Source organism: Peromyscus eremicus, chromosome 3, assembly GCF_949786415.1.
Source record: "Peromyscus eremicus chromosome 3, PerEre_H2_v1, whole genome shotgun sequence".
Lineage (NCBI taxonomy): Eukaryota > Metazoa > Chordata > Mammalia > Rodentia > Cricetidae > Peromyscus > Peromyscus eremicus.
In genome coordinates this window covers 35430959-35456927 of record NC_081418.1, presented here as the reverse complement: position 1 = coordinate 35456927, position 25969 = coordinate 35430959, and the positions used below count along the sequence as shown (strand labels likewise).

General features: G+C 39.6%; 1 protein-coding gene across 5 annotated transcripts in view; it reads left to right on the top strand.

The window, feature by feature from the left end:
- Cadps2 (calcium dependent secretion activator 2) overlaps window positions 1–25969 on the top strand; it is a 540468-nt gene that overhangs the window by 187173 nt on the left and 327326 nt on the right. For all 5 annotated transcript variants that reach the window (XM_059257429.1, XM_059257428.1, XM_059257427.1 and 2 more), the window contains exon 3: window positions 20769–21101. In XM_059257429.1, the coding sequence (XP_059113412.1) occupies window positions 20769–21101 (333 nt within the window). The remainder of the gene's footprint in view (window positions 1–20768; window positions 21102–25969) is intronic.

The following is a 25969-nucleotide window of genomic DNA, read 5'->3' as shown; positions in this document are numbered from 1 at the left end:
TTTGATACTTTTTAAATAGGTTTTAGTATTCTTCAGTAGTCAGTGTTTTGTTTCCTGCCCCCACACCCCATGATCAGTAGGATGTTGTTTTTTTTTAATAAAAATTAAATTTTTTTCCTCATCATTAGTGGGACAAATTGTTTAATATTTTTCTGAAGTGAAAAATATTCTAGTATATTTTTACCTGTTATTGCCTGACTGAATAGTACTCATTAAACATAAACTGTAATGATAACATCTTTTTGTTCTGCTGTAAAATGGTTATAATGATCCTAAAAAAAAAATGCTGGTCAATAGCTGTTTGAAGTAATGGGAGCCCTTCATAAGGTCTTGCGAGCCAGCACACTGTATATTTAAAGTGATCTCTTTCCAGACAGCTGGTTATTGAAACAACAGAAGGAACCAAGAAGAAGAATATCAAAGTCTGGGGAACTGAGAGAGGCAAAGGGGAAGTCTTCCCTTGTTGTTTCTGAGAATCAATCATTATTATAGAGATGTCCTCCTTCTGTTTCATTCTTCACCAATAAGCACCTCTGGGAATTTTAAAAATGCATTTGTTTCTTTTGTAATTACTGTGATTTCAATGTTGTGGTCTTACTGTTTAGAAATTATTGCATTTGCTACCATAGGAATATCTTAAAGCATAACTGGCTTTCAGAAAAAAAAAGTGGCTTTGTTTTTTTTTTTTTTTAGTAGGGGGCATTACACATAGGGTATTACAGACATCACATTTACACAGTTACACCTAACTTGTAACACCTCTCGCCCCAGGTGACCTCTGGCAGGCCAAGAGGACACTGTATGCCCAGTCAGTGTAGGTACATCCTTGTTGATCACTAAGACCACTCTGATTTAGTAACTGCTCTGTTTTGTTATTTCACCTCCATTTCAGCAGTTGTCTGCTCTGTGTGTGGTGTGTATGTGTCTGCGGGGACGGGGATTGCTTGGGGATAGGTGGCTACATATGTATATGGCTGCATGGAGATGCCAGAGTGCTGTGGGATGGTCTGTATGTCAAGTGTGTTGCTGATTGGTCAATAAATAAATCACTGATTGGCCAGTGGCCAGGCAGGAAGTGTAGGCGGGATAAGGAGGAGAATAAAGCTGGGAAGTGGAAGGCTGAGTCAGGGAGACATTGCCAGCTCCCACCATGACAAGCAGCATGTGAAGACACTGGTAAGCCACGAACCACGTGGCAAGGTATAGATTTATGGAAATGGATTAATTTAAGATATAAGAACAGTTAGCAAGAAGCCTGCCACGGCCATACAGTTTGTAAGCAATATAAGTCTCTGTGTTTACTTGGTTGGGTCTGAGCGGCTGTGGGACTGGCGGGTGAGAGAGATTTGTCCTGACTGTGGGCAAGGTAGGAAAACCCTAGCTACACCAGAGGTTCATGTCAGGTACATTTCTCAATTGCTTTCCACCTTACTCGGTGAGACAAGGTCTCTCACAGAACCCAGAGCTCATTGATTTGGCTAGACTGGTCACCCATCAAGCCCCAAAGGTTCTGCTGTCTCTGCCTCCCCAGCTGGAATTATAGGCGAGGACTGTGGTTCAGTTTGTTTTTGTTTGTTTTTGTTTTTGTTTTTTAACATAGGTGCCAGGGAGCGAATGTAGGTTCTCATGTTTGCATGACAAGTAGTTTATTCTCTGGGCCCTTTCACCAGCTCCCATCAACATTGTTTTTGCCACATATCAAGTTGTGTTATCTTTGAAACCTTACCAACTTAGAACACTGTTCTCAGAATTTCCTCTTAAAATCCGTTTGACCCAACATCCCCACCTTTCCATCAGGCTTGCTTCTGACTCTCATTGTAACAAAGGTCTCCCTCAGCCACTAGCACTTCCCCTTCCTCTTGTTCTTTTCCAGCATGATACAGAGTCAAATTTCAAGTTTTACCATCCAAGTAAAGCCACTGCATTTACTCTTAATCAAAGCAGCCGCTTTTAATATTTGTGCTCCACAGCAACCACTTATTATTTGAGTTGTAGTGGATCTTTATTATCTACTTTTGACAAGATCTTTGCTATTAAAAATTAATAACCTGTTGATCCCCTCCTCTATTTTCTGTAGTACAGTACTTCTAAGCCTAGACTGCATACCCGAATAACCTGGAGTTAGTTAAAAAGGCTCAGTGGCCCTACTGCACTTAAATCTCTAGACCAAGACACAGACCCAGGCTTTATAAAGCTGTTCAGGGGATTTCAGCTATACACTAGATTGAGAACTAGGCACAGGACTATAACAAAGAGCCTTGGCTGTTTAATTTCCTTCAAGGTGACTTGATTTCACTTTATGTAAAGTATTTATGTAAGAATCAGAGTGTAAATTTAGGAAGAGTGAAGCTTCACTGAAAAGAATTAAAACACACTTCTGGAAATTAGAGTTACATTTCACCTGGAGAAACAAAAACTGCCTTCTGAAAAAACTTGGAAGTGGAAGTACTTCCAGGTTTGAAAAAATAATTCTCATTACCAACAAAATAATTCGATGGGTAAAGGCTCATACCATCAAGTTTGATAGCCCAAGTTTGATTCCTGGGACCCTGGAAAGAGGAGAGAACCTACTCCACAAAGGTATCCTATAGGTTATACATTCACTTTCTCATTCTCTCATTCTCTCATTTTCTCTCTCTCTCTCACTGTCTCTGTTTCTCTTCCCCCCACCTCTCTCTCTCTCTCCTCTCCTCTCCTCCCCTCCCTTCCCCTCCCCTCCCCTCCTCTTCCTCCTCCTCTCCTCTCCTCTCTTCTCTCCTCTCCTCTCCTCTCCTCCCCTCCCCTCCTCCTCCTCCTCCTCCTCCTCCTCCTCCTCCTCCTCCTCCTCCTCCTCCTCTCTCTTCTCCTCTATTCTCTCCTCTTCTCTCCTCCTCTCCTCTCCTTTCCTGTCCTCTCCTCTCCTGTCCTGTCCTCTCCTCTCCTCCCCTCCCCTCCCCTCCCCTCCCCTCTCCTCCCCCCTCCCCTCTTCTCCCCTCTCCCTCCCCTCCCCTCTCCTCCCCTCCCTGGTTCATGCATACTCATACACACTGTAGTTTATATGCACATACACACACATTGAAAATGTAATAAAGAACATCTTTCTGCAGGAGGGAAAAGTGGGAACAAGTGTTTCATAAAGAAGATCAAATGTCCAATACAGTTTTGGTTGAGGAATTGATAAGACAAGACACTGAAAATTCTATTGGAATAAACAATTGTATTCAAGTATGAGCTAAGGCAATAATAGGCAAATGGATGAGTTGCCTCCCAAGATACCATGCTCCTCATTTGCTAGTACCAATTTTCCATATTCCCTTTTGATGACCAAGGCAACTGATTTGAAAATTTTTCCTGTAATTTTCTTCCTCTATTTATCACCAATATAATAATACACCAATGATATAGAAGAGGTAGAGATGGGTCAGGAATAGTTGAGGAACAGTGAAGAGTCAGGGATGACCTCCATCTTTTAGTGTGTGCCTCTAGGTTATAACAGTAACATTCTCCAAAATGGAAACTAACAGATAGTGCAATGTGTGGTTTATATATAAACTCTGAGAATGCCAAATTGAGAAAACAATAGAACTTCTAAGTGATAATAAAGAACTGGAAATGTAGTTCTAGCCTACTAATTAAATTCATTTTAAATAAAACAAAACAGCCAAAAGTTGATACATGGTAAGTAGTAAGTTGTGATTTACTCACTCATTTTCTCTCAAATTCTATTTATATTGTGTTGATTTTCCTGTTACATTCTTTGTTATTTTGCCTGCCTTTCCACACAGTATTCCTGTTTGTTATGGTGCATGACTGCCAACCTTTCAAACCTATGTTATAGCCTAGATGAAGTTGGCAAGTAATCTAAGAATGGTGAAGGAATAACTATAGCTACAGCGTTCCAGGGTACAGTTAATTCAGTTATATATTTCTTAGGTAGGAACTCACATAGTCATCACAATAACTGTAAGATTGGCACCAAGTCCCCTATTCTTTTTTAATTTCCAGATACCTTCATGCATATTAGGCAAGTGTTCTATCACTGTAACCCGGGCAGGTCTTGAACTTGATCCACCACAGCAGCTGCATTGCAGTCCCATATGACAGAGTCTGCTAGTGTCTCTGTTCTCGTGATCAGGATGTCAAGATGGGGAGAGTACCCAAATGATGCGGTCAGTTCCATGATAAAACTGTACTTGTATTTAGCATAGTAGCATGACTCATTGTTTTAACATCTACACAATTAACTTGATACTTTAGCTTTTAAGTAAAGGAGAAACTATTAGCATGAGTGCAGTTTTGAAAGCTTAAAGGATAGAGCCACGTAAGAAAAACCCCAGCTAAAGGCATTGGCAGTGCTGACTGAGAAGCTGGCAGCTCTCTTTTGTGAAAAGCAGTTATTTACTCAGAGGGTTTTGATGTGAGGTGCCTTTCTCAATGAAGTTTGAAAGGGTAGCAATTTTCATAATTCTCTTGCTGTTTGATATTAGCTGTTTTAAGTTCGGGCATAAAACACAAATTATCTTTTCTAAAAGAATGTGTGTCATCTCTATCAAGTCACCTGCATTTATTTTCTGTCCCCAGTGAACACCTCAGAGCCATGGTGAGTCCCACTACGGCAACAGCAATCAGCATCACCTGCACCCTATCTTAAGTTTCACTTAGGTAAATGCAGTCAGAAATGTTGGGCGATCCATTGGACATTTTCAGTGAGTCCTCCACTGACTCTGATGCACATTCAATTTTAAGAATCTCATCTAATCAGAGGACCTGTTCCTTTTAGCTAGAATACATCACACACTTGTAATCAGAACTAATATTAAGTGAAAGCAATTATGAATATTAAAGCAGTTGCTATTAGTACATTAAGTTTTGAGATGAACTGAAGCACATTTCAAGTGTGCAATTGGTCTGATTTATGCATATAAATGCTTCTTCCAGCTCACATTGCTGGTTCCTTTATTCACCACCACTATCACATCTACTAAAGAAGTTGTGAGGGAAATTAATGGATTTTAGACAGATTAAATTTCCAAATCAGAATGATAGAAAATATCTGAAAAACAAAAATGGAGCATTATACACAACTATGCAGCCACTAATAGAAGAGGATAGTTTCCAATTCCTCTGTACTGGGTTCTTAAGATGTATGGTTTGGAGCCAGGCATGGTGGCTCACACCTTTAATCCCAGTACTTGAGAGGCAAAGTTGATCTCTGAGTTCAAGGCCAGCCTGGTCTATAGAGTGAGTTCCAGGACAACCAGGGCTACTCAAAGAAACCCTGTCTCGAAAAACAAACAAAACAGAAGATGTCATGATTTGGATCTTAAATGTCCCTCTAAAGACTCATATGTAGTTGTCTCCAGTTGATGGCACCTGTTGGAGGGTACTGTCACCTTCAGGAAGTGGAGGCCAGCTGGACCAGGTAGCCTCCCCCCCCCCATTCCTGGCAGTCATGGGATGAGCAGCTTTCTCCATGTCACTTCTTCCCATGATGTTCTTTCTGTCTTGCTACAGGCTCAAAGCAACACAGCCAAAAGACCATAGACTGAGACTTAGGAAACCTTGAGCCCAAATAAGCCTTTTAAAGTTACCTCATGAATGTTCCATCCACAGAATCCTCTCTCATACAGATATGTGAATACTAAAACAGTGGGCCAAAGATGACATTCAGAAGGGACTCATGCAGACCTCCACTGGTCCTAGCTTCATACATACTGGGTGGTGTTCAGTTAAAATAAGTGTAAAATGAATGATTGGGAGTGGAAGTAGCCAGGTGAAGGTGTGTGGTGTCTTCAGCTGCATGAATGACAGCACCGTTTCTCTAACAGCAATTAATCACTACTCTTTCATGATCGTGAGATTTCACCTGTGTAGTTTGTTGCTCATTGATCCATTCAGTGAATACTGGTTGCTTGAAAAATTCTGTGCTACCAGCTCGGTAGTCATTGCTGTCATGGGGCTCACTTTCTAGTGGGAAGAAAATATGTGTTATGTTAAAGAATTGTAAGTTCTTTGGAAAGAAAACCAATCACAGGAAACTGAAGCTAGAGTTGTGGTTTTATAAAGAGTTATTACCAAGAAGATGAAAAGTTGAATGGATCTCCTACGTAGCTTCAGTTGTCAATATAACACAAACAAGTGTTATCTGGAGGGAGTCTTAATTGGGGGATTGCCCCTATCAGATGGCCTGTGGGAATACCTGTAGGGCTTTTTCTTGAAAATTTTAAAAAGTATGAGGGTAGCTGTTCCGACTTTGACCTTGAAGAATTGCTCCTAGTGAGGCTGCGGGTAACTGCCACACTTGCCTATGACCTGCCCCTGGGGTGTGGCTGAGACAGGACCCCCTTAAAACCTGAGATGCATACTTGCCAGCTCTCTTAGCTCCTTGTGATCCTGGGTGCTGGATTGCAGACCAAGTCAGAGTTCTCCAGAGAACCCTGCTGTACTGCACCTCACCTCTCCCAGATCCTGTAACCGACCCCTTTATTGGTTGTAAGTTACCTTGAAGTAAACCTCTTTTAACTACCAGATAAACTACGTGGAATTGCCTTGTCAATTGCCCCTGTAGTATATTTATGGGTGTTTTGTCTACATGTCTGTCTGTGAACCAAGTGTGTGTGGTGCCAATGGGGGCCAGAAGAGGACTTGAATTATAGAAAGTTATAAACTGCCATGTGGGTGCCAGAAATTAAACCCTGGGTCCTTTGCAAGAACAGCCAGTGCTCTTCACTGCTGAGCCATCTCTCCAGCCCTATTTTCTTGATTTTTAATTGGTGTGGAGAGGACCTACCTAGCCCATTGTTGGTGGCACCACTTCTGTGCTGATAGTCCTGGGCTGTGTAAGAATGCTAGTGGCTGAGTCTCTACCCACAGCACTCTTAACACATTTGATCTTATCTGATCTTGGTAGCTAAGCAAATGTGGTCTGCTTAGTACTTGAATAGGACAAAGCTGGCTGAGCCTGAGCCATGGGAACAAGCCAATAAAAGCAGGATTTATCCATGATTCCCCATGTCTGCCCCTCCTTGAGTCCCTGCCATAACTTTCTTCAGTGATGGATTGTGACCTGGAAATCTAAGCCAAATAAACCCATTCCTCCCTAAATTGCTTTTAGTCATGGTGTTTATCACAGCAACAGAAAGCAAACTAGAACAGACCTGAAAGAAATAAACGATCCCATTCACACAAACCCAACTGTGTGCAATGAAGAGCCAGCAGGGTGAGGAGATCTTCCTGTCCCATGAGGGACACCTGAGGCATATTTAGTCTGGAAGCCAGAGGAGTGTGTTAATTGCCATTACACACTTGTAGCATGGCCTTGGAGCAAATTTACAGTTTCTTTGTTATTTCAGAAGTTAGAATTAGTGGTGAAAATATCAGCTGTAGGGAGAGTGTTGCCACCTGAAAACAGAGCTTTTGAGAAGTTAGTCCTTACCACTGGTTATTCACCATGCAAATCTGACTTTTTCTAAGGAGCTTGATAAATATTTGGATATCATCTCCATGGTGGTGGTGGTTTTGGTGATGGGGTGGTGGTGGGTGGTGGTAGTGGCTTTGGTGGTAGGGTAATGGTGGTTTTGGTGGGGGGTGGTGATGGTGGGGTGGTGGTGGTTTTGGTGGTGAGGGCAATGGTGGTGGTTTTGGTTGGGGGGTGATGGTGGGGGTGGTTTTTGTGGTGATGGTGGTGGTGGTAGTGGTTTTGGTGGTGAGGTAGTGGTGGTGAGGGGGTGGTTGTGGGGTGTGGGGTGGTGATGGTAGGGTGATGGAGGGTGGTTATGGGGGAAGGGGATGATGGTGATGGTGGTGATAGTGTGATGGTGGTTTGGTGGTGGTGGTGTTGTAGAGAGGTAATTCAAATTTTATAAAGGTTATTGAATTTACAACTTCCAGGTCCCTCATAGTTTTGAGAATCAGATTCTAGGGTTAAAAAACAAAAATATTGTTTTCCATACATAGTTGCCATCTGGTGGAAAAATAAATAACTACAAGATATAAACAGGAAAAGCCATTCAACAGATATTGATTGAAAGGCACAGTACACTAGGGAACTTTAGTCAGCCAGTCTGGAGTTTATTTCCCTTGAATTTAACAGGCTGGTTGCTCTTAAGATCAATTTACTTTATCAAACTTTTTCTCTTTCATTTCGAACTTTGGGACTTTATTCCTTAGCTGCAGATCCTTGGGTTATGATGTGTAAATAACCTGCCATCTTCACCATTCATGTTTTATGAACCTGGGGTCTGAGAGGGTAGTAATGTGGTAATACTGTGGAAAATACAATGATTCGGCTTATAGAATTTCTTCTCCAGCTTCGCATGTCAACCTCGTATTCTAGTCTTCTAAAAGAGGAGTTTTTTGAGACATTGCATCTCAAGCAAATGGCCAATATTTATTGGTTTTCCAATTAAGTGTGGAATGTATTATAATAGAAAATCGTATGTTTGACTTACCCTAATAAAAAGTTTAACTGATAATGGGATTTGTAAAACAACAAGTCGAGTGAGGAATTGCTTGCAGAATCCAGATCGTTGGTATATGTATGCTCAAAACAGCTCTGTCTGCTTTTCCATATATTTAAACATTTTCATAATAAAACACTGGTGGATTTGGATGTCGTGGTAATCTTGTATCACCTGTAAAGTTTTTAAACTGTTTACTCACAGTGGCCCAAGTGACTGTGTGGACCACAGATCACATTTTGAGTATCACTGCACATGAGAATGTACAGCACTGAAGAGTTTTCCTTCCACAGATGTGTGTTTGCATCCCTGGATTCAAACAGCTATGATTTGAAGATGTTGGGAAGGGGAAACTACACTTGTTTTGAATCTATAAAGAGTTCTTATAAATATCTTTTTTTTTTTTTTTTTTTTTTTTGGTTTTTCGAGACAGGGTTTCTCTGTGTAGCTTTGTGCCTTTTCCTGGAACTCACTTGGTAGCCCAGGCTGGCCTCGAACTCACAGAGATCCATCTGGCTCTGCCTCCCTAGTGCTGGGATTAAAGGCGTGCGCCACCACCGCAGGGCATAAAAATCTTTTAATGCAGAACAATGACTATATTTACATTGTATTAGGTATTGCAAATGGAGAAGATTTGTAGTATAGAAGTGAGTGTGTATTTGTTACACTCAAATAGTGTAGCAGGTCTGAACACTGCTGATGGATCCCAGGAACAGTTCTATGAATATTCAGGGACAACTATTTTTATCTATTTTAGCTCATCTAATACAAAAAAAAATAATTCTGAGAAAAATTTTATCACCCCATTCCAACAATGAGGAAGCAGACACACCGTGATTTTGTACTCCCTTACGGTTCATACCACATCTTAAAATCTCAGGTCTTCCAGTGTGCTTTAAATTTTTACTTCCCAGTTGGTGAGTAGAGTAGCCCAGAGTGCAAGTGAAATGAACAGAATGGCATGGTTGAGTTTGGAACACACTGCAGCTTTAACATGGAAAGAGGGATGACATATTTAACTGTGGGAAATAAAACTTATTTAAGAACTTATTGCAAACTATATTATTGGAATCTAGATGTTCTATATTTAAAACTCATAACACAATAATTATTTAAATAATAATCTATACCATTACAATGAAGACAACAAAAAAGTCTATTCTTGGTAGAACTTGCAAAAGAATGTAGCCCAGCCTAAGATGGCTCAATCTTTCTATCAAGCTGTGAGACATTGGATTAAATACGGAAAGCATGCAGACAATTGCTCCTCACTTCACAGAGATCACATGGCTTTTCCTCCTTTAAGAGTCCCATTCTTGTGTATTGTCACATGAATTGGAAAACCAGGTAGTGTCCAGTGACCTATTCTTTTGTGTTTGTGCTTCTAACAAGTGTCTTGATATATTCTTATGTTTCAGTCTTAGTAGTTAGAAGACCAAGAAAAATTTGTCATTGGCCTGAGCAAGTCTTAGGCTGATCAGTAAGTAGAAAAATACCTGAGAAGGCAAACTAAAGGACTTACTGTCAACTGACACCAGAAGAAAGCTTTGGAACAACTGCCTAGCGTTGATCACATGATGGGAGTGCTCAATTTATTTTTTTAAAGCTTTATATTTTTCAAGTAGCGTCTGTCTGTGTATGGATGGAGACTCATCTTAGTCCCCACAGCAAAACTTGATAAGATTTTGACAAGTTTTGGCTTTAGGTTTGTTCCAAGAGCTTTAGATTTGATATGTGGGATTTAGGTTAGTTCTAGGGAAGGGTCCTCTGAGATGAATTCTTTTCTAGGATCCTAAAAAAAATGTCTAGATGTATCTCTTTATTTACAGTAACTTTTTTAGTAAAAGAGATTATTTGTGGTCAATTTCAAAAGGGTTTCTTCACATTTGATAAGGAATGGGGTTAGTTGTCAGTGGATTCCAAGCCTTTAAGATTCACAGATTTGAAAAGAATCTCTGCTAATATCTAATGTCTCCTTCTTTTTCATGTGTGTGTGCGTGTGTGTGTGTGTGTGTGTGTGTGTGTGTGTGTGTGCACTTTATTAAAAAGTACTCTGACTCCCTAATATAAACCGCTGTCTTCTCCTTAAACTAGCATCGAGATTTGACTACAGACTCTCTTGGGATGACTATCTCAGTGTTTATCAAGGTAGATCCATTTGTGTGCCTGTTTGTCCCATGCAAACACATGTCGTTGTCACAGTAGTGATGACTGTACCCAGAGCATGATTTGCTTTGATATGTATTTATTGGGGAAGGAACAGATAGAGGATGTTGAGGACCAAACAAGTGTTTCCCTTTTTTGGAACAAAAAATACCTTCTTCATCAGGACAATGGAAGAGAAAACTGGCAGGAGGAGGTTAGTTAGAGAATGGAAAAAATGAAGCCACAGAGTGCTATCAAAGAAACCTCTGGCTGGGTTTGGTTATTCAGAGTGACCAGATACAAATATAATTTGTATTCTGCAAAAATAAGAATTGTTTGATTTTTTTTTGTGATACTCAATTTACCATTATTGTTACAGAATTCACGAATTGATAACATCTGAAAAATAGTTAAAAAACATTCTAAATTTGATTCTTCAAGGACATTACAAATTATGAAATTCACAAGACAATGTTTTCTTTGGCATTATTGAGAAGAGGCATCTCTTATAAGTGGGACTCTTGTACTTTCTCAACATCTTCCTGCCTGAAGACATGCTGGCAGCCTTCCCAGGAACCATCTCATAGATAGCCACAGTGATTTGCCAAGAAGATAATGTTTTTCTAGTCATTATGAAATCCTTTTGAATAAAAGAAGCAGTGTGCAGTTCAGATCAGTGCACTGTGCATATTAAGTGCTTCTATACAAAAGTGTATTTGAAATCTTATTTGGACAGCTAGGCAGACTTGGCCTTTGAAGATATTGTTTCTTAGAGTCATCACGTTCAATTTTGTTATTAGTTCCCTGTGACTTTGTCAAGATTTCAATTATCTCTTTGGTATATGAGCCAGGCAGATGAATGGGAAGAGTGGCATTTCAAGAGGGCCATGTATAATTAAATTTCACCAAAATGTGGAGAAACATAACATACAGGGTATATTAAAAGCTCTCCAATGTTAGGTTGATAACACCCATACCCATGCTGAATTGGTTTGTGTGGAATTTTCACAAGAAGATCACTGATGGGTAATTCCACAGGTGTTGGTTAGTACTCAGCAGAACATCTTGGGTATACAATGGAGGGAGTGTAAGAAAAATAATTAAAATAGTATTATCACTAAATCCATAGGCCAAGTTCCCCATTCTTTTTTCCCAGAGGCACTATGTCCTTAGTCTAGCTACTTCTCTGTTTAAACCACTTAGTCTGAAAAAGAAAATTATAATCTAGAAACAAAGAGTGATTGTGTCAATTAAATGAAATCATGTCAGAGATCTCTAGAGAGACAATGCCTGTCCATCAGTGCTTTTTTTTTAAGTATGCTTAGTTCCCATGAAGCCTACATCCCTGCATCTAGGTACCTTTGAGCTTTCTCAGACAGAATTTCACAAGTGATCTTTTGTTGCAGAGCAGAAAACTGTTATGTGGAAACCCCAAGACTAGAGACCAGCTCTATGACCAGCCTCGACTGTAGCCATAGTTTGCCTACCAATAATAGCTCTTGTTGTGAAAGAATGTTGGATTAAGATATGTGACATTTAATGAGACTTGGCATATCAGTGTCACACAGTATCTTAACTGTGTGACATATCATATATGAAAAGCTGTTTATAAAAATTATATATAATTCCTTCTATAAAAACAACACTTGATGTAGGGAATTTGAGTACTAGACTGCAAATTTTACTTTGCTCACAATATGAATCTTACGCCTCCCTTTGGACAATACTAATTTTGCTCCCTTTCCTCTGGGATGTTTTCTCATCTCCCATTCAAATGGATAAGTTCCATGACTTATACTTTCTTCTTGTAACATATTATAGAAAATCTCATTGATTTGTTAGTGGATGAATTATGAAAGTGACTAGTGTTCGCAAATATTCTTTCACTGTGTCATTTATTTCCTCCTTTCCAGTGTTTTTTTTTTTTTTTCCTCCTGGTGTCTCTGGTATTGGGTTGCATCCTGAACATGTCTTCCACTTGTCCTATAGCTCTGCACCCACAAACTGTGGCTCCTACTCTCAATATTAGGCTTTTCTCACTTTTTGTGACATCTTTTCTCAAGATTCTTTCCTTCTGCAAGATTGTTCCCATTGTATGCATGCATGTAAAACTAAATCAGTATGCCTTCCTGACTTGATATATATTTTAAGCATGCAACAGAATGAATAGAAGAATTAGATCACTTTCTCTTCCAAACAACTCGTTCAAAGCTTACTTGCTCATCCAATAGATATTTTATAAGTGCTTGCTCTGAGTGTGACACTGTCTTACAGACAGTGAGATGAAATAGTTTCTGACTTTCTGGGATTTATTGATTAAAACATATGAATCCACTAGTTAATATTTAATTGTTAATTAAATATTGTAGTTGCAATGTGAAAAATACTTTAAAGGAAAAAGGAAGTTTTATGTATAAACCAAAATCTGGTCATGCTAGGGTGATGGGAGAGGAATCTCTGAGATCTAAAGATAATTAAATGATGATAAAATAGACTGTAAAAGTTTTCGATGACTAGAGCATTGAGACAGATTCACAGAGAGTGAGTTCCAGGTAAGATAGAGAATTGGCAATGTTTTGTAAGGCTATGGAAACCTTGGTACCAACGTTATTTTTAAATTGTTGAGTTGACATGACCTGAGGTTTCTGTTGTTGTTGTTGTTGTTGTTTAATATTATTTTTGTATTGATGAAGAAAATGTGTTGGGTAAAGTAATAGTGGGACTTGCTAACTGTCAGAAATCTCCTAAGCCAGGGAAACCAGTGAAGAGTCAGTTGACAGTTTAACCATAGGAAGAAACATGAAGAATTGTTGTGGGGAGATGAAGAGGTGAAAAGGGATTGAAGGACCCCTGGGGTAGGATGAGTGGAGTACAGTGACAAGTTGTGTGTGCGCAGAAATAGCCTGAGGAAAATGGGATTGCTGGGGATGTTTTCCAAGTCCCAAAGATAGAAATCGGTATGTGACTGGAAGGGGATGCACAGGGGTGTGGGGAAATGTTTTAAACTGACTTGAGACTTGGGAAGTTAAAGTGCTCTTAGGACTTATAAGAAGAGGACTCAGTAATATTAGGGGTCTCCGCCTGTAGCTTACAGTGAATGTGGACGAGGGATGTTAGTGGGTCACATTTTGTGGAGATGCTGGAAGCAAAGTGGAGTGCCCCAGAACTGTCAGATGGTGATCAGCATGATACCTCTGAACGGAAGTGTACCATCAGGGCAGCAGGCCCTGCCTTCTGTGTACAGAGCCAAGAGAACTGTTCTTCACAAAGCTCTTGTATTCTGGAGTCCCTGCCTTTTTAGCATGGCTTTACCTCTGCTTTTGGTTACAGATTTTTGCATCCCCTGGTATCTCTCCTGCAGCTATCCATCTCTTAGGACACGATCTTTGTTACTGAAGAGTCAATCATCTTCAGGCAGTTACTACTTTTTCAACACACCCTTTTTTTGAATCCTGATAAGTGACAGGCCTTTTTAGACTTTAGACTCATCAGCAAACAAAATGGAATCAACCCTATTGGCACGTACTTTTCACTTTGGGATGGCATATAATCAATAGATGTCAGCAGTGTTTTGTGCAAAAGAATAAAACAGGGTAAGAAGGTAAAGAATGATGAATGAGAGATAGAGGGAGGATACAGCTTCCCCTTTTTTCTTTTTTCTTTATTCTTCTCTCATAGATATCCTAACCACAGTTTCCCCTTCCTCCTCTCCTCCCAGGATCTCCCCTATATCTCCTGTCTCCCCCAGATCCACTCTTCTGTTTCTTTTCAGAAAAGAGCAGGCCACCCAGGGATATCAAACATAGAATAGGACTACAGCTTCCTCTTAAGAGATGATGGTAGTGAGACCCAAATGAAGTAAGAGGATATGCCTTGTGGATGTGTGAGTAGGTCTCTTCCTTTAGAACAAGTCATTTCAAAACTATCAGCATAAAATCATGAACTATCTTGTCTTTTCTCAAGTAAGAATCTATCAGGCAGCCTGGCTGTGTGTTTGCACTTAAGGTTTCTTAAAAGGATGAGATCAAGTTGTCAGCTATTACTGCCAACACATCAAGGATCAATAGGGACCGAAGAATTAGCTTTCCAGTTCACTGACGTGGTTCTGAACAGACTTCTGTTCATTAAGGGCTGTTAGACTGAGGACCTCAGGTCCTTGTTTCACAGCAACTTTCCTCCCGAGGGGCACACGTTGAAGGACGAAGAGCAAGAAAGAGTGCCATGGCCTGTTCCAACCTCATCTCAGAATTGACCCACTGTTAGTTCTGCTGGGTCTTCTGTGCTACCAAGTTGCCTTTCCTACTTCTTGAGTGTGATTTCCCAGCCTTGCTTCTCTCTGCTTTGATACGTCTTTTGCACCCTGATAGGCCTCTCCACCAACACAGCCATCCAAATCAGACTGAATCAAGAAAAGCCCAGGTTTAAGCGTTCCTGGGTGATTCCCTGGCCCCTCAGAGAGGAGACCAGGATGAGAGACCAGAAGAACTACGTGTCTGTTTTCTGGGATGCAGCTTATATACCCTGTGGGAGTGGTCTTGAGCCTCTCTTTGGGAGGAGCTGTGTTTGGTGGGCTTTGAAGAAGTGGGTTTAGGGAAAGAGATGGGGGAGGGGAGTTGAGGTGGATCTTCCACCAGAACATTCCAGACTCTTGGGGTATAGGGTTGCCAGGGTGCCAGGGGGTGAGTAGAGCTCCCACTCAAACATGCTTCTCTCAGACTTTCTTTTCCATTCACACTTTCTAAAAGCACAATTTAGGGTTCCTGTATCAACTTTATTGTGTCTTGTCCCCTTCACTCCCTCCTGCAGCTGGCTCTTCTTCCATTTTCGGTTCAATAAGTGTCCTGTGCCCAAGGTGACCTGGGAGCAGGAAACAGCAGACAGATCTGTTTTCATTTGTCTGTCTGTTCTAGAGGCCTCTGGTTCTTTCTTGCTGCTGTCTTTGGAAGTATCTCCTGGCTTAGCTGCTAGTGTGTGTGTATTTTGCTTTCTGTTTCCATGATTCTCCTCACTGCTACTAGATACATTTTTTGTTGGTTTTGTTTTATTTAATTTAGTCATTTAAAGGCTTTTGTTCTTCTCTGTACTTTTATTATTTTTTCTTAACTGTACTTTTTCTTTTCCTGACCACTACCCAAACCAAATGAGTTAGGTATTCCTAACACTTACAATATCTACCACTTTGATTTAAAAAGTAGATACACTTTGCCACCTTTATTATTTATTGTACTTACAGTTATCAAAAGAATGAAAATCTTACTTTCCCACCTTAGTTTCCATATCTAGTAACTCACCGAAGTATTCATTCTGTCTCCTCTCCTCCCTGCCTCACCTTCTTCCAGCCTTGTCTCCCTTACACTAGTTCATCAAGGCTGCAGTCTCCTTTTGGTCATGGGTTTCTGTCTTAGATCCAGTAGTTTGCTATCTGCCCTTGTTGCTGGCACCACTGTTTGAAACATACTTTTCAGTGTGTTCACACTAGGTCATCTAGCCACCCTAGGCCCCTGCATTAGTAAGGATTCTTTAGAACAGTGGTTCTCAACCTGTGGATCAGGACTCCTTTGGGGGTCACATATCAGATATTTACATTACAGTTTATAACAGTAGCAAAATTATAGTTATGAAGTAGCAACAAAAATAAATCTATGGTTGGGGGGGGTCACCACAACATGAGGTAGATTGAGAACCACTGCCATTGAGGAAGAGAATTGATAAAGTGAATAGATATCACAATGGGGATTTAATAGATGGGCCTACATGCTATAGCATGGGTCATCAGGCTGTGCACTGCAGGGCTGCTCAGGCTATGCGGCTGGATGACTCAGCAGTTCTCATTTAACACTGAAAGCCTAGAAATAATAATCAGGGAGCTGCTGGTCTCATCTTTGTTGGAAGGCTGAAGAATGTAGATTCTGATGTCAGTAAAATTCATCAACAGTCACACTAGCAAGGAGTGAAGGCCTAGAGGATAAATCGGCACTGGTTTTCCCTCTGACCTCTTTATGTATTGAATGCCTACTTGGGGAAGTGCTGCCTACCCAGTAGGATGTTCCCCTGTCATTTCATCTTTCTAGGAAATATTCTCCGGACCCACCTCGGTTGATTCTGTATATAACCAAGCTGGTAAGCAAGGTTAACCATTACAACATTATCAACTAGAAGCTGGACTTCTCTCTTGCACACTTCATTTTCTCTTCTAAGCTCTACTGGTCTTCCTGGTTAAGTTTTTTTTGGGGGGCTGCAGTCATTCATATTTAATATCTGTATATAATAGGAAAGTTTTCACATTTCTCTTTGAAGATCTTAATGTTTTATTTCTCTATTCATTTTGTTCCCATTCATTTACTTTTCTTAAACATTCTCGCTTTTATCTTTACACAGTTCTCAGGCTGTTAAAGACATGGGTCCCTGTCTCTGTTCTGGGCTCTCCCCATTCTCTCTCTCACTTCCCACCTGAGTTGGTAACTCCATTTCTTTTGTTTTCTCTCCTTTTATATGAGCATCTATTATTGTTCTTGCCCTGTTTCCTTTTATTGTTGATCTTTCTCCCTCAGAGAGCGTGAGCTTGTCAGAGTTTGGTCTTTGATGGATTCATGTGTGTGCCACAAACACTTAGCAGAATCCTACCTTTTGTTACCATTCAGCAAATGTCAATTATATAGTTGGAGTGAGTTAGTGAAGCCTTGGTTATGGTTTTATAGAAGAAAGACAATCCAGAAACGATATTCATTCGTGTTTTTGCTTCAAAACGAGGGTCACCTAAGGGAACTCTACCTCTTGACTATATGTTAGACAGTAAAGTGAAAAAACAAAATAACTGCTCAAGTAGAGTATTAGAAATCAATAGTTTTCCTGTAGTGAGACTTGAGATATTTGTATTTAAATATATATTTGCTGTTCATGGTTTATATACATTACAAAATTTCTAAAAGATTCAACTTTAGGTATTTTCTGGGGAAGCAACATTACATATGGTACCAGTAGTTCTTTTCTTGAATCAACTGAGAAGCAAAGTACATAAAATTGAACAGGAAATACATGAACAAGAGGCAATACATAAACAAGAGTGAATGGCTACTATAGGCAAAGAAAGCAATAAAGAAATATTAGAAATAGGAGTCAGGGCATCTGACAGAGGAAGGAAGAAATCCAGAAGAGAATCCCATTCTACCAACCCCTGAACTCACTAAATGTATTTCATGGCATAACAATAAAGTTATTACATTGCCACAGTGGTGGACATAGGGGATCTGTTTCTTGAGAGTTCTGGGGTGAATGAATCTACAGGGAGACTCTAGCCTCTGGAATTTACTGGGAATCTGCCAATGTAGATGGTGCTCTGAAAAGGCACCCTCCCCGCCATCCCCCCCCCCCCCCCCCGATTCCCCTATCCTCCAACCCCCGACTCAGCTTCCCATGTCCTGGGACTATAGGTACAAGCCACCATTGTTCTTATACCTGTCCAGATATAATTTGATTGGCTTGGAGACATAAAAACCAAGATGATACAGAGACTTTCCAATTGTAAGAGATCCATAACTGTAAAGAGATAGCATGCATTGTGTGTATATTTTATATATGTGATTGCCTCAGGTAGAAGCGACTAATACTGTAGTATGGAGTCAAGTGACCAAAATATCTAAGAGTAATTGGCTGAGATAAGAAACAAAAAAAGCTTTTGTGAATCACCCAAAGGAGAACTAAAACATTTGGGAAAATTTTGGAGTCAGGAGGCCCACATATGCCAGATAGTGGGACAAGTGAGTCACCTGATTTGTGTGGTACATGTTTGTGGCTGATTTGCACATACACGGATGTGGTGGAATAGTCAAATGGTGTAATCCTAACTTAAGAGTACGTAATCATTCTGAGTGTGTTCTTAGGAACAAACGTGCCCTTTGGGGAGCTGGAGATACAGCTCAGCAGTCAAGAATGCTTACAGCACAATCATAGGGACCCAACACCCATGTTGTTACAGGTTTTCCCTGCATGCCTATAACTACAGCACTCAGGTGCAGTCGAGACAGGATCACTGGAGCTGGCTAGCTTCCAGCCTAGCTAATGGAGTGAAAGCCACAGGTTCATGGAGAGACCAGGCCTCAGAGGGTAATTGGAGCTGGCTGGTTTCCAGCCTAAGAAAACAAAAGCCACAATACAGGGAAAGACCTGGCCTCAGAGGACTAGGTGAAGAGTGATAAAGATACTTGATATGCTAACCCCCACATACATGCATGCATGTGGGCATGTGACACACACACACACACACACACACACACACACACACACACACACACTAACTTATTTGACATTTTTGTCTTATAAGCATAGTAGTATCAGCATGTAATAATACATGGTAGTTGCATTAGTTTTTCAGTTTCTTCTGGAAAAATTCTGTCATATAAGAAGAAAACAGAAACCATAGCAGTATAATAAGATTAATATTGGTGACAAAATAGTTGGATTCATACGCATATCGTTGACAAAACAGTTGTTTAATGAATCTTCAATGGTCTTTAGATTCATAACTTAGAAGAGAAAGATCAGTACCAAGTCTTGTGTCTCTTCAAAATATAGCATTATTGCTACTCATCTCCCCCTACATGTTTCTTTAGTCTGTTTCTCTGTAATTATTTTTTGCTCTTTAGTTGATTATGTTACCTGGTGATAATGAATATTAGATGTGCTATATTCCTACCTAGTATTAGTGGAAACTCACAACTGTCTTACAGGTGTTTTCCTCTCCTCATATCCATTTTCTCTTGCTATCAGACAAGTGTTGAAGCTGTGGAGCTGCTGAAATCAGAGAAAGAGACAAACATCTCTGACCTCTGAGTCATAAAGTAATTTGGGTTAACAGCTACATAGGATGTTTATTGACTTCAGTTGTAGTTCTACAAAACTGTTGGGCTGCACACCCTGTGTACTTCAGAGTTACCTGGGACTCCCAAATATATGTAGGGAAGTTGGTCATGTATTTCCAACTACTTTCTTAACCATTTGAGTGAGAATGAGGGAGGTGACCAGCTGATGAGAGAGTTATAAACAACAGAAGTTTAGTTCTTCTAGTTTCTGAGTCTGGGAAGTTCTAAGTCAGCAGTTCTCAACCTGTGGGTCATGACCCCTCTGGGAATGGAACGAGGGTCACCTAAGACCCTTGGAAAACACAGATATTTATATTAAAATGCATAACAGGAGCAAAATTATAGTTATGAAGTAGTAATGAAAATAATTTTATGGTTGGGGGTCACCACAGCATGAGGAACTGTATTAAAGTGTCACAGCATTAGGAAGGTTGAGAACCATTGCTCTAAGTCAAAGTGCCAGAGGATGTTGTGTTTTCCTAGACCATTGTTTTATCACTGTTCTCAGGCAGCAGAGGAATGAGACAGAAACCTAGAGTCTCTCTTCAAGGGCTATTTTCACAAACACTGGGACTCTACTTTTGTGTATGTGTCCTGACCTTCAGAAAATGGGAAATATGTAGGTTATCTCTGTTTCCTCAGAACTGCATACTGCCTCTCTCAGCTTTTCAACAGTTTTGAGAGATTTGGGACTCCGTTCCTATGTTGTCATGTATTGTATTATACTTGTGCATCATGAATCTTAAAAGTTCTTATTAATAAAAACAAAACCGGTGCCAGTTATTGGAGTGAATGCTGGAAGATCAGAGAAGCAGAACAAGCCACAGCCACCTCACCTTGCCAACTCCCCAGTTCATCCTGTTTCCACAGACTGGAAGCCTCTGAGTCCTCATCCAAATGGATCTCAGCTGAACTGCTGCTAAAAGCCTAAAAGCTTAACCAGCTCTAGTTCTGGTCCTCATGCCTTATATTCCTTTCTGCTTCCTGCCATCATTTCCTGGGTTTAAAGGTGTGTGTCACCATGCCTGGCTGTTTCCAGTATGGCTTTGAACTCACAGAGATCCAGATGGATCTCTACCTCCAGAATGCTAGGATTAAAGGTGTGTGTGCCACCATTTTCTGGCCTCTGTATCTAGTGGCTGTTCTGTTCTCTGACCCCAGATAAGTTTATTAGGGTGAACAATATATTGGGGAACACAATATCACCACATATTTGTGTTATACATTTTGAGCCATGGTAGAACATTTAGTGCCCTGACTAGATTGCTTAAAGCATAGGTATTAGTGACCACACCTAATTACAGATATGTTTGATTTTGTTTTTCAGGTTTTTCTAAAGAGTGACCGAGTGGCCAGAATGGTTCAGAGTGGAGGATGTTCTGCTAATGATTTCAGAGAGGTGTTTAAGAAAAACATAGAAAAACGTGTACGCAGCTTGCCGGAAATTGATGGCCTAAGCAAGGAGACTGTGCTGAGCTCATGGATAGCCAAATATGATGCCATTTACAGGGGTGAAGAAGACTTGTGTAAACAACCAAACAGAATGACCCTGAGTGCTGTGTCTGAGCTTATTCTGAGCAAGGAGCAGCTCTATGAAATGTTCCAGCAGATCTTGGGTATTAAAAAACTGGAACACCAGCTACTTTATAATGCATGCCAGGTAAGTGCTATGTCTGGTGTGTGGAAGGAATGTTGAGTGTTTATTACCCTATGAAGAAGTGTTTTGCATCCTACAATCAATTTTCTTGAATAGTTGAGTGAGATTGAATTTTAATAAATTGAAGAGTGATATTTGAAAGCATCTTTGAAAAAAGTTGAGTGGAGGGAGAAGAATGTCAGTATCATTAGCGAGTTGTGATTGGTCGCATGTGTCCTACTTAAGGACATCAGGTTTGTACCTACTAGGCATATATAGGGTGAACCCTGCTGCCTCAACAATGTCCCCAATATGTAATAAGCCAGTGCTCCTCAGTGCAAAATAATTTGTCATAAAGGTATGATGCTAGTCTTCAGAGTATTATGGAAATAATTGAAATTTCAAATATTTTTCTTTACCTCAGCGTGGAAGCAATAAATTGAGGATGATTATTAAACTGGCTAATTTAAAGCAATGACAACTAATAATTTGTTTTCTCTTAAGTTGTTATTCTAGTCATGCATATGAAAAATTGAATAAAATCTCATATGGTTTTCATTTTTAGACTGAATGATTTGTCTAATAATGTATTCCTTAGATTTTTGCATTTCTTGCTTATTTTGGATGTATACATTATTTAACTCAGCCCTAATATACAATTCAAATTACTGAAATTCTACCATTTTAAAATTCATTAAGAATTGCACTTCTATATTGTATACATATTTATTTTTAATCTTTTTGCAAATTCATTTTTCTTAATTTCTGCATCCTATTCATGTTCCTTACTTTGGATCAACCAATTTGTGAATAATTTTAGATTAATAAATTAAGAATTAGTTAATGATAATAAATTAGTATGTCACTTAACCCTACAAACAATTCATGCACTCACTATGATTGTTTTCACTGCATCATCAAGCCAGGTGGTGGTCTGATAGTGGAGGATGACTGCACATCACAATCTTATGTATTAACAAATATGGACAACTAAGACATTGCTCTCGTAGTATCCATAGGTGGCCTTTTGAACAGGTAATGTTGATGAACATAACTAAGTAATAAAATTGAGATTCAATCATTCAGTAGCTGTTGAGAGAAAATTTATTTATCAAAAGTCTCAGTAAGTTAAAGAAAACAAGCTGAACAAACCACTTTCCGATGTTCTAAATGGAGTGGAGTGGTAGAACCTCCCAAATAATTATCTATACACTCCAATTTATAATGCTTATGGTAGGCCTATAAAATACAATTCTACATATTATAGGATTGTAGTTACTAACACAGAATCTTTTGTCTTCTTTATAAGATTGTTCTTACATTTGAGGTTTGGACCTTATAATTTCTCTCTTCTGTGACTTGTAGCACACAATACTTCCAATTCAAATCACTGATGTAATAGTGGATTTTATATTTTCATTCAGTTCTATCAGAATTTGCCTCATGTAGACATGTCTATTAGGACCTGTTCTGTCTTCTTGTAAAATTGCATCCTTCATCATGATTTTTTTTGTTTCTCTAAAGCCTACTTTGTCTTAAACTAATGGAGCTAGCTGCAGCTTTCCTATGATTAGAGTTAGCATGGTGGATATTTTTTCCTTGTGTTGACTTTTAACATAATTCATTATTTCCAAAGATGTAATTGAGTTTTGAAGGTTTGTTTTGTTTTGTTTTGTTTACACCTACTCAGATAGTTTTGTCTTTCAATGCATGTGTTTAAACCACTCATAATTAAAGTCATTACTGTAGTTGACTTAAATAATATAATCCATTGCCACTACCTTGCTGTTTTCCTTTGTCCATATCTCATTTTCTGTCTTCTGTAGCTTTTAATACTTTCTGTGATTTCCTTTCATATATTCTTTTGATATGGCACACATATTCAGTTTTTAAGTATATTTATTAGGTATCCTAAGTTATACATTTAGATCTTAAAATAACCTAAATCCTCCCTCATGTGACACTAGAGGACTTTAAGTACAATTCAGCTTCCCTACAATTCAGTGTCCCCAAGTTCTTCCTTTCTTATGATGTATTGGTATAATTCATTTTGACTATGATATGCTATAGTCATTCAATACATTGTGACAATTATTGTTTTAAGCAGTTAACTTTTCTATTATGAATAAAATGTTCTTCATTACTGCTACCGTGATTTTTTTATTAGCACTAGCACTTTCTGTTGAGTTTTAAACTTTTTCCTTTGAGACTATCAGCATATTAATAGTTGTAATTACATCTCCTCATTTGACAGTTGCTTTTGGTTCAGATGTTTGCTTTGTCCCTTCAGAGTCCTTTTTATCTCTTTACATGCATCCTGAATTGTTCTAGAATGCCAGGTATGTTATATCAGGTGATAGGATCTGAGCTAATAAGGCTTTCAAGAATTGTGCTAATATGGCCTGTATTCTGTGGCCATACATACAAGAAACTTCAAAATCCCCCAGTATGTTTGTGTTTCTGTTTTATTTTTCTTTTTAACTGACTAATTGTATTTGACAATTTTATACATGTTTATAATGTATTCAGTTTTCTCTCTTGCTCATACTCTATCACTTCCCTTCCATTTCTAGCAACCCCCACCCATTTCTACTGGTCCCTTTCCCACATTTAAGACTTTTGCTTTTGTTTATGATGCACTTAGTTTAACCACGGCCATTGTGTGACCACTAGACTGGAAGTGACTTCTTCTATAATGTATGTATGTTTATCTTTAACCTTTATGCAAGTCTCTTTCTTTTAAAATTTTTGTATCCTATTCATGTTCCTTATTTTGCATCGCTAATTTTATTGTGAATAATTTTAGATGAATAAATTAAGAATTAATTAAAAATAGAGTAGCATGTAGCTAGAGTTTTCCTGCCTGGCCCACCTCAGGACAAATCTCTGTCACCGGCCAGTCCCACAGCCATTCGGACCTAACCAAGTAAACACAGAGACTTATATTGGTTACAAACTGTATGGCCATGGCAGGCTTCTTGCTAACTGTTCTTACAGCTTAAATTAATCCATTTCCATTCATCTATACACATGGCTCGTGGCTTACCGGGATCTTCACATGCGGCTTGTCATGGTGGTGGCTGGCAGTGTCTCCCTCCCCCAGCTTCCTGTTCTCTCAATACTCCTCTCTGTTAGTCCCGCCTATACTTCCTGCCTGGCCACTGGCCAATCAGTGATTTATTTATTGACCAATCAGCAACACATTTGACATACAGAACATCCCAGGACAAATCTCTGTCACCGGCCAGTCCCACAGCCATTCAGACCCAACCAAGTAAACACAGAGACTTATATTGGTTACAAACTGTATGGCCATGGCAGGCTTCTTGCTAACTGTTCTTACAGCTTAAATTAATCCATTTCCATTCATCTATACCTTGCCACATGGCTTGTGGCTTACCGGGATCTTCACATGCGGCTTGTCGTGGTGGCTGGCAGTGTCTCCCACTCAGCCTTCCACTTCCCAGAATTCTTCTCTTTGTCCCGCCTATACTTCCTGCCTGGCCACTGGCCAATCAGTGATTTATTTATTGACCAATCAGCAACACATTTGACATACAGAACATCCCACAGCAGTAGCATGTCACCTTAACACTGCAAATAATTCATTTACTCACCGTAATGGTTTTCAATGTGCCATTATGCCTGGTGGGATCATCAGTGGGTACATAACTGAAGGCAATGATTTGCTCGCTCTCTCTGAGTCTATCAGCAGAAAATAGTTCAGCAGTGAGGAGTAGGGTTCCTTAACTTCTCCTCCATCCATATTTGTTTTGTTCCTATGTTCCTTGACTCTGACCTTCCCTATGCTTTCCACAGAGAGTCTGTATCTCACATCTATTGTTAGTTGTTTTATGCTATTTTGGGATGCCTGCCACCCAGCTCCCAAATAAATCACACACAGAAGCTTATTCTTAATTATAAACACCTGGCCTTAGCTTGGCTTGTTTCTTGCCTGCTTTCCTTAACTTATATTATCCTGTCTACTTTTGTTTCTGGGCTTTTCCCTTTCTCTTACTTCTATAAATCTTATTCTTATTCCGTGACTTGCTGTGTAGCTGGGTGGCTGGCCCCTGATGTCCTCCTCCTTCTCTGGTTACTTCTTCTTCCTTCCCACTTTCTCCTTCTATATATTTTCTCTGCCTGCCAGCCATGCCTATCCTTTCTCCTGCCTTTCTATGGGCCATTCAGCTCTTTATTGGACTACCAGATGTTTTATACAGGCAAAGTAACACAGCTTCACAGAGTTAAACAAATGCAACATAAACAAAAGTAACACACCTTAAAATAATATTCTACAACCTGTCTAAAAAGAAAGGTTCTTAACTCCAACATAATATAACTACATACAACAAAAAGTTATCAAATAAGAATTAATTTACAATATTCAGTCCATTTACATGAAAATTCAGAGAAAGCACTCTTCCATTCATTCATCTTAGTGACTCCAAAGTTGTATACATAATTTACTTTCTATCATAACTAAGGAAAACAGCAACTATAACAATCTAATGTTCTACTCCATCAAAGACCCAGAAAGTTGTAATATTATTTAACAACAGAGACAGTTCACTGCCTGGACAGTCTTCCAAAGTTCCTCTGCAACACTGGGGCATACATCTTTAGCCTACAGGCCTGCAATATCTGACAGATTTTTCTATGAAGCAGGAGCTTTGGACTGTCCTGCCTTGTTTTGGCAAAGTTCATCAGTCGCTTTTCTCTGTGTCCTGCAGAATGTCTGGCAGACTCTTCTGTGAAGCAGGAATTTTGAAGGACTGTTCTGCCTTGTTTTGGCAAAGTTCAACAGTCTTTTCCCTGTGTGTCTTGCATGTCCAGTCTGCACAGCACATTTTCAGCAGTCAAAGGCAAGAACAGTTTTTTGCCCATTGGCT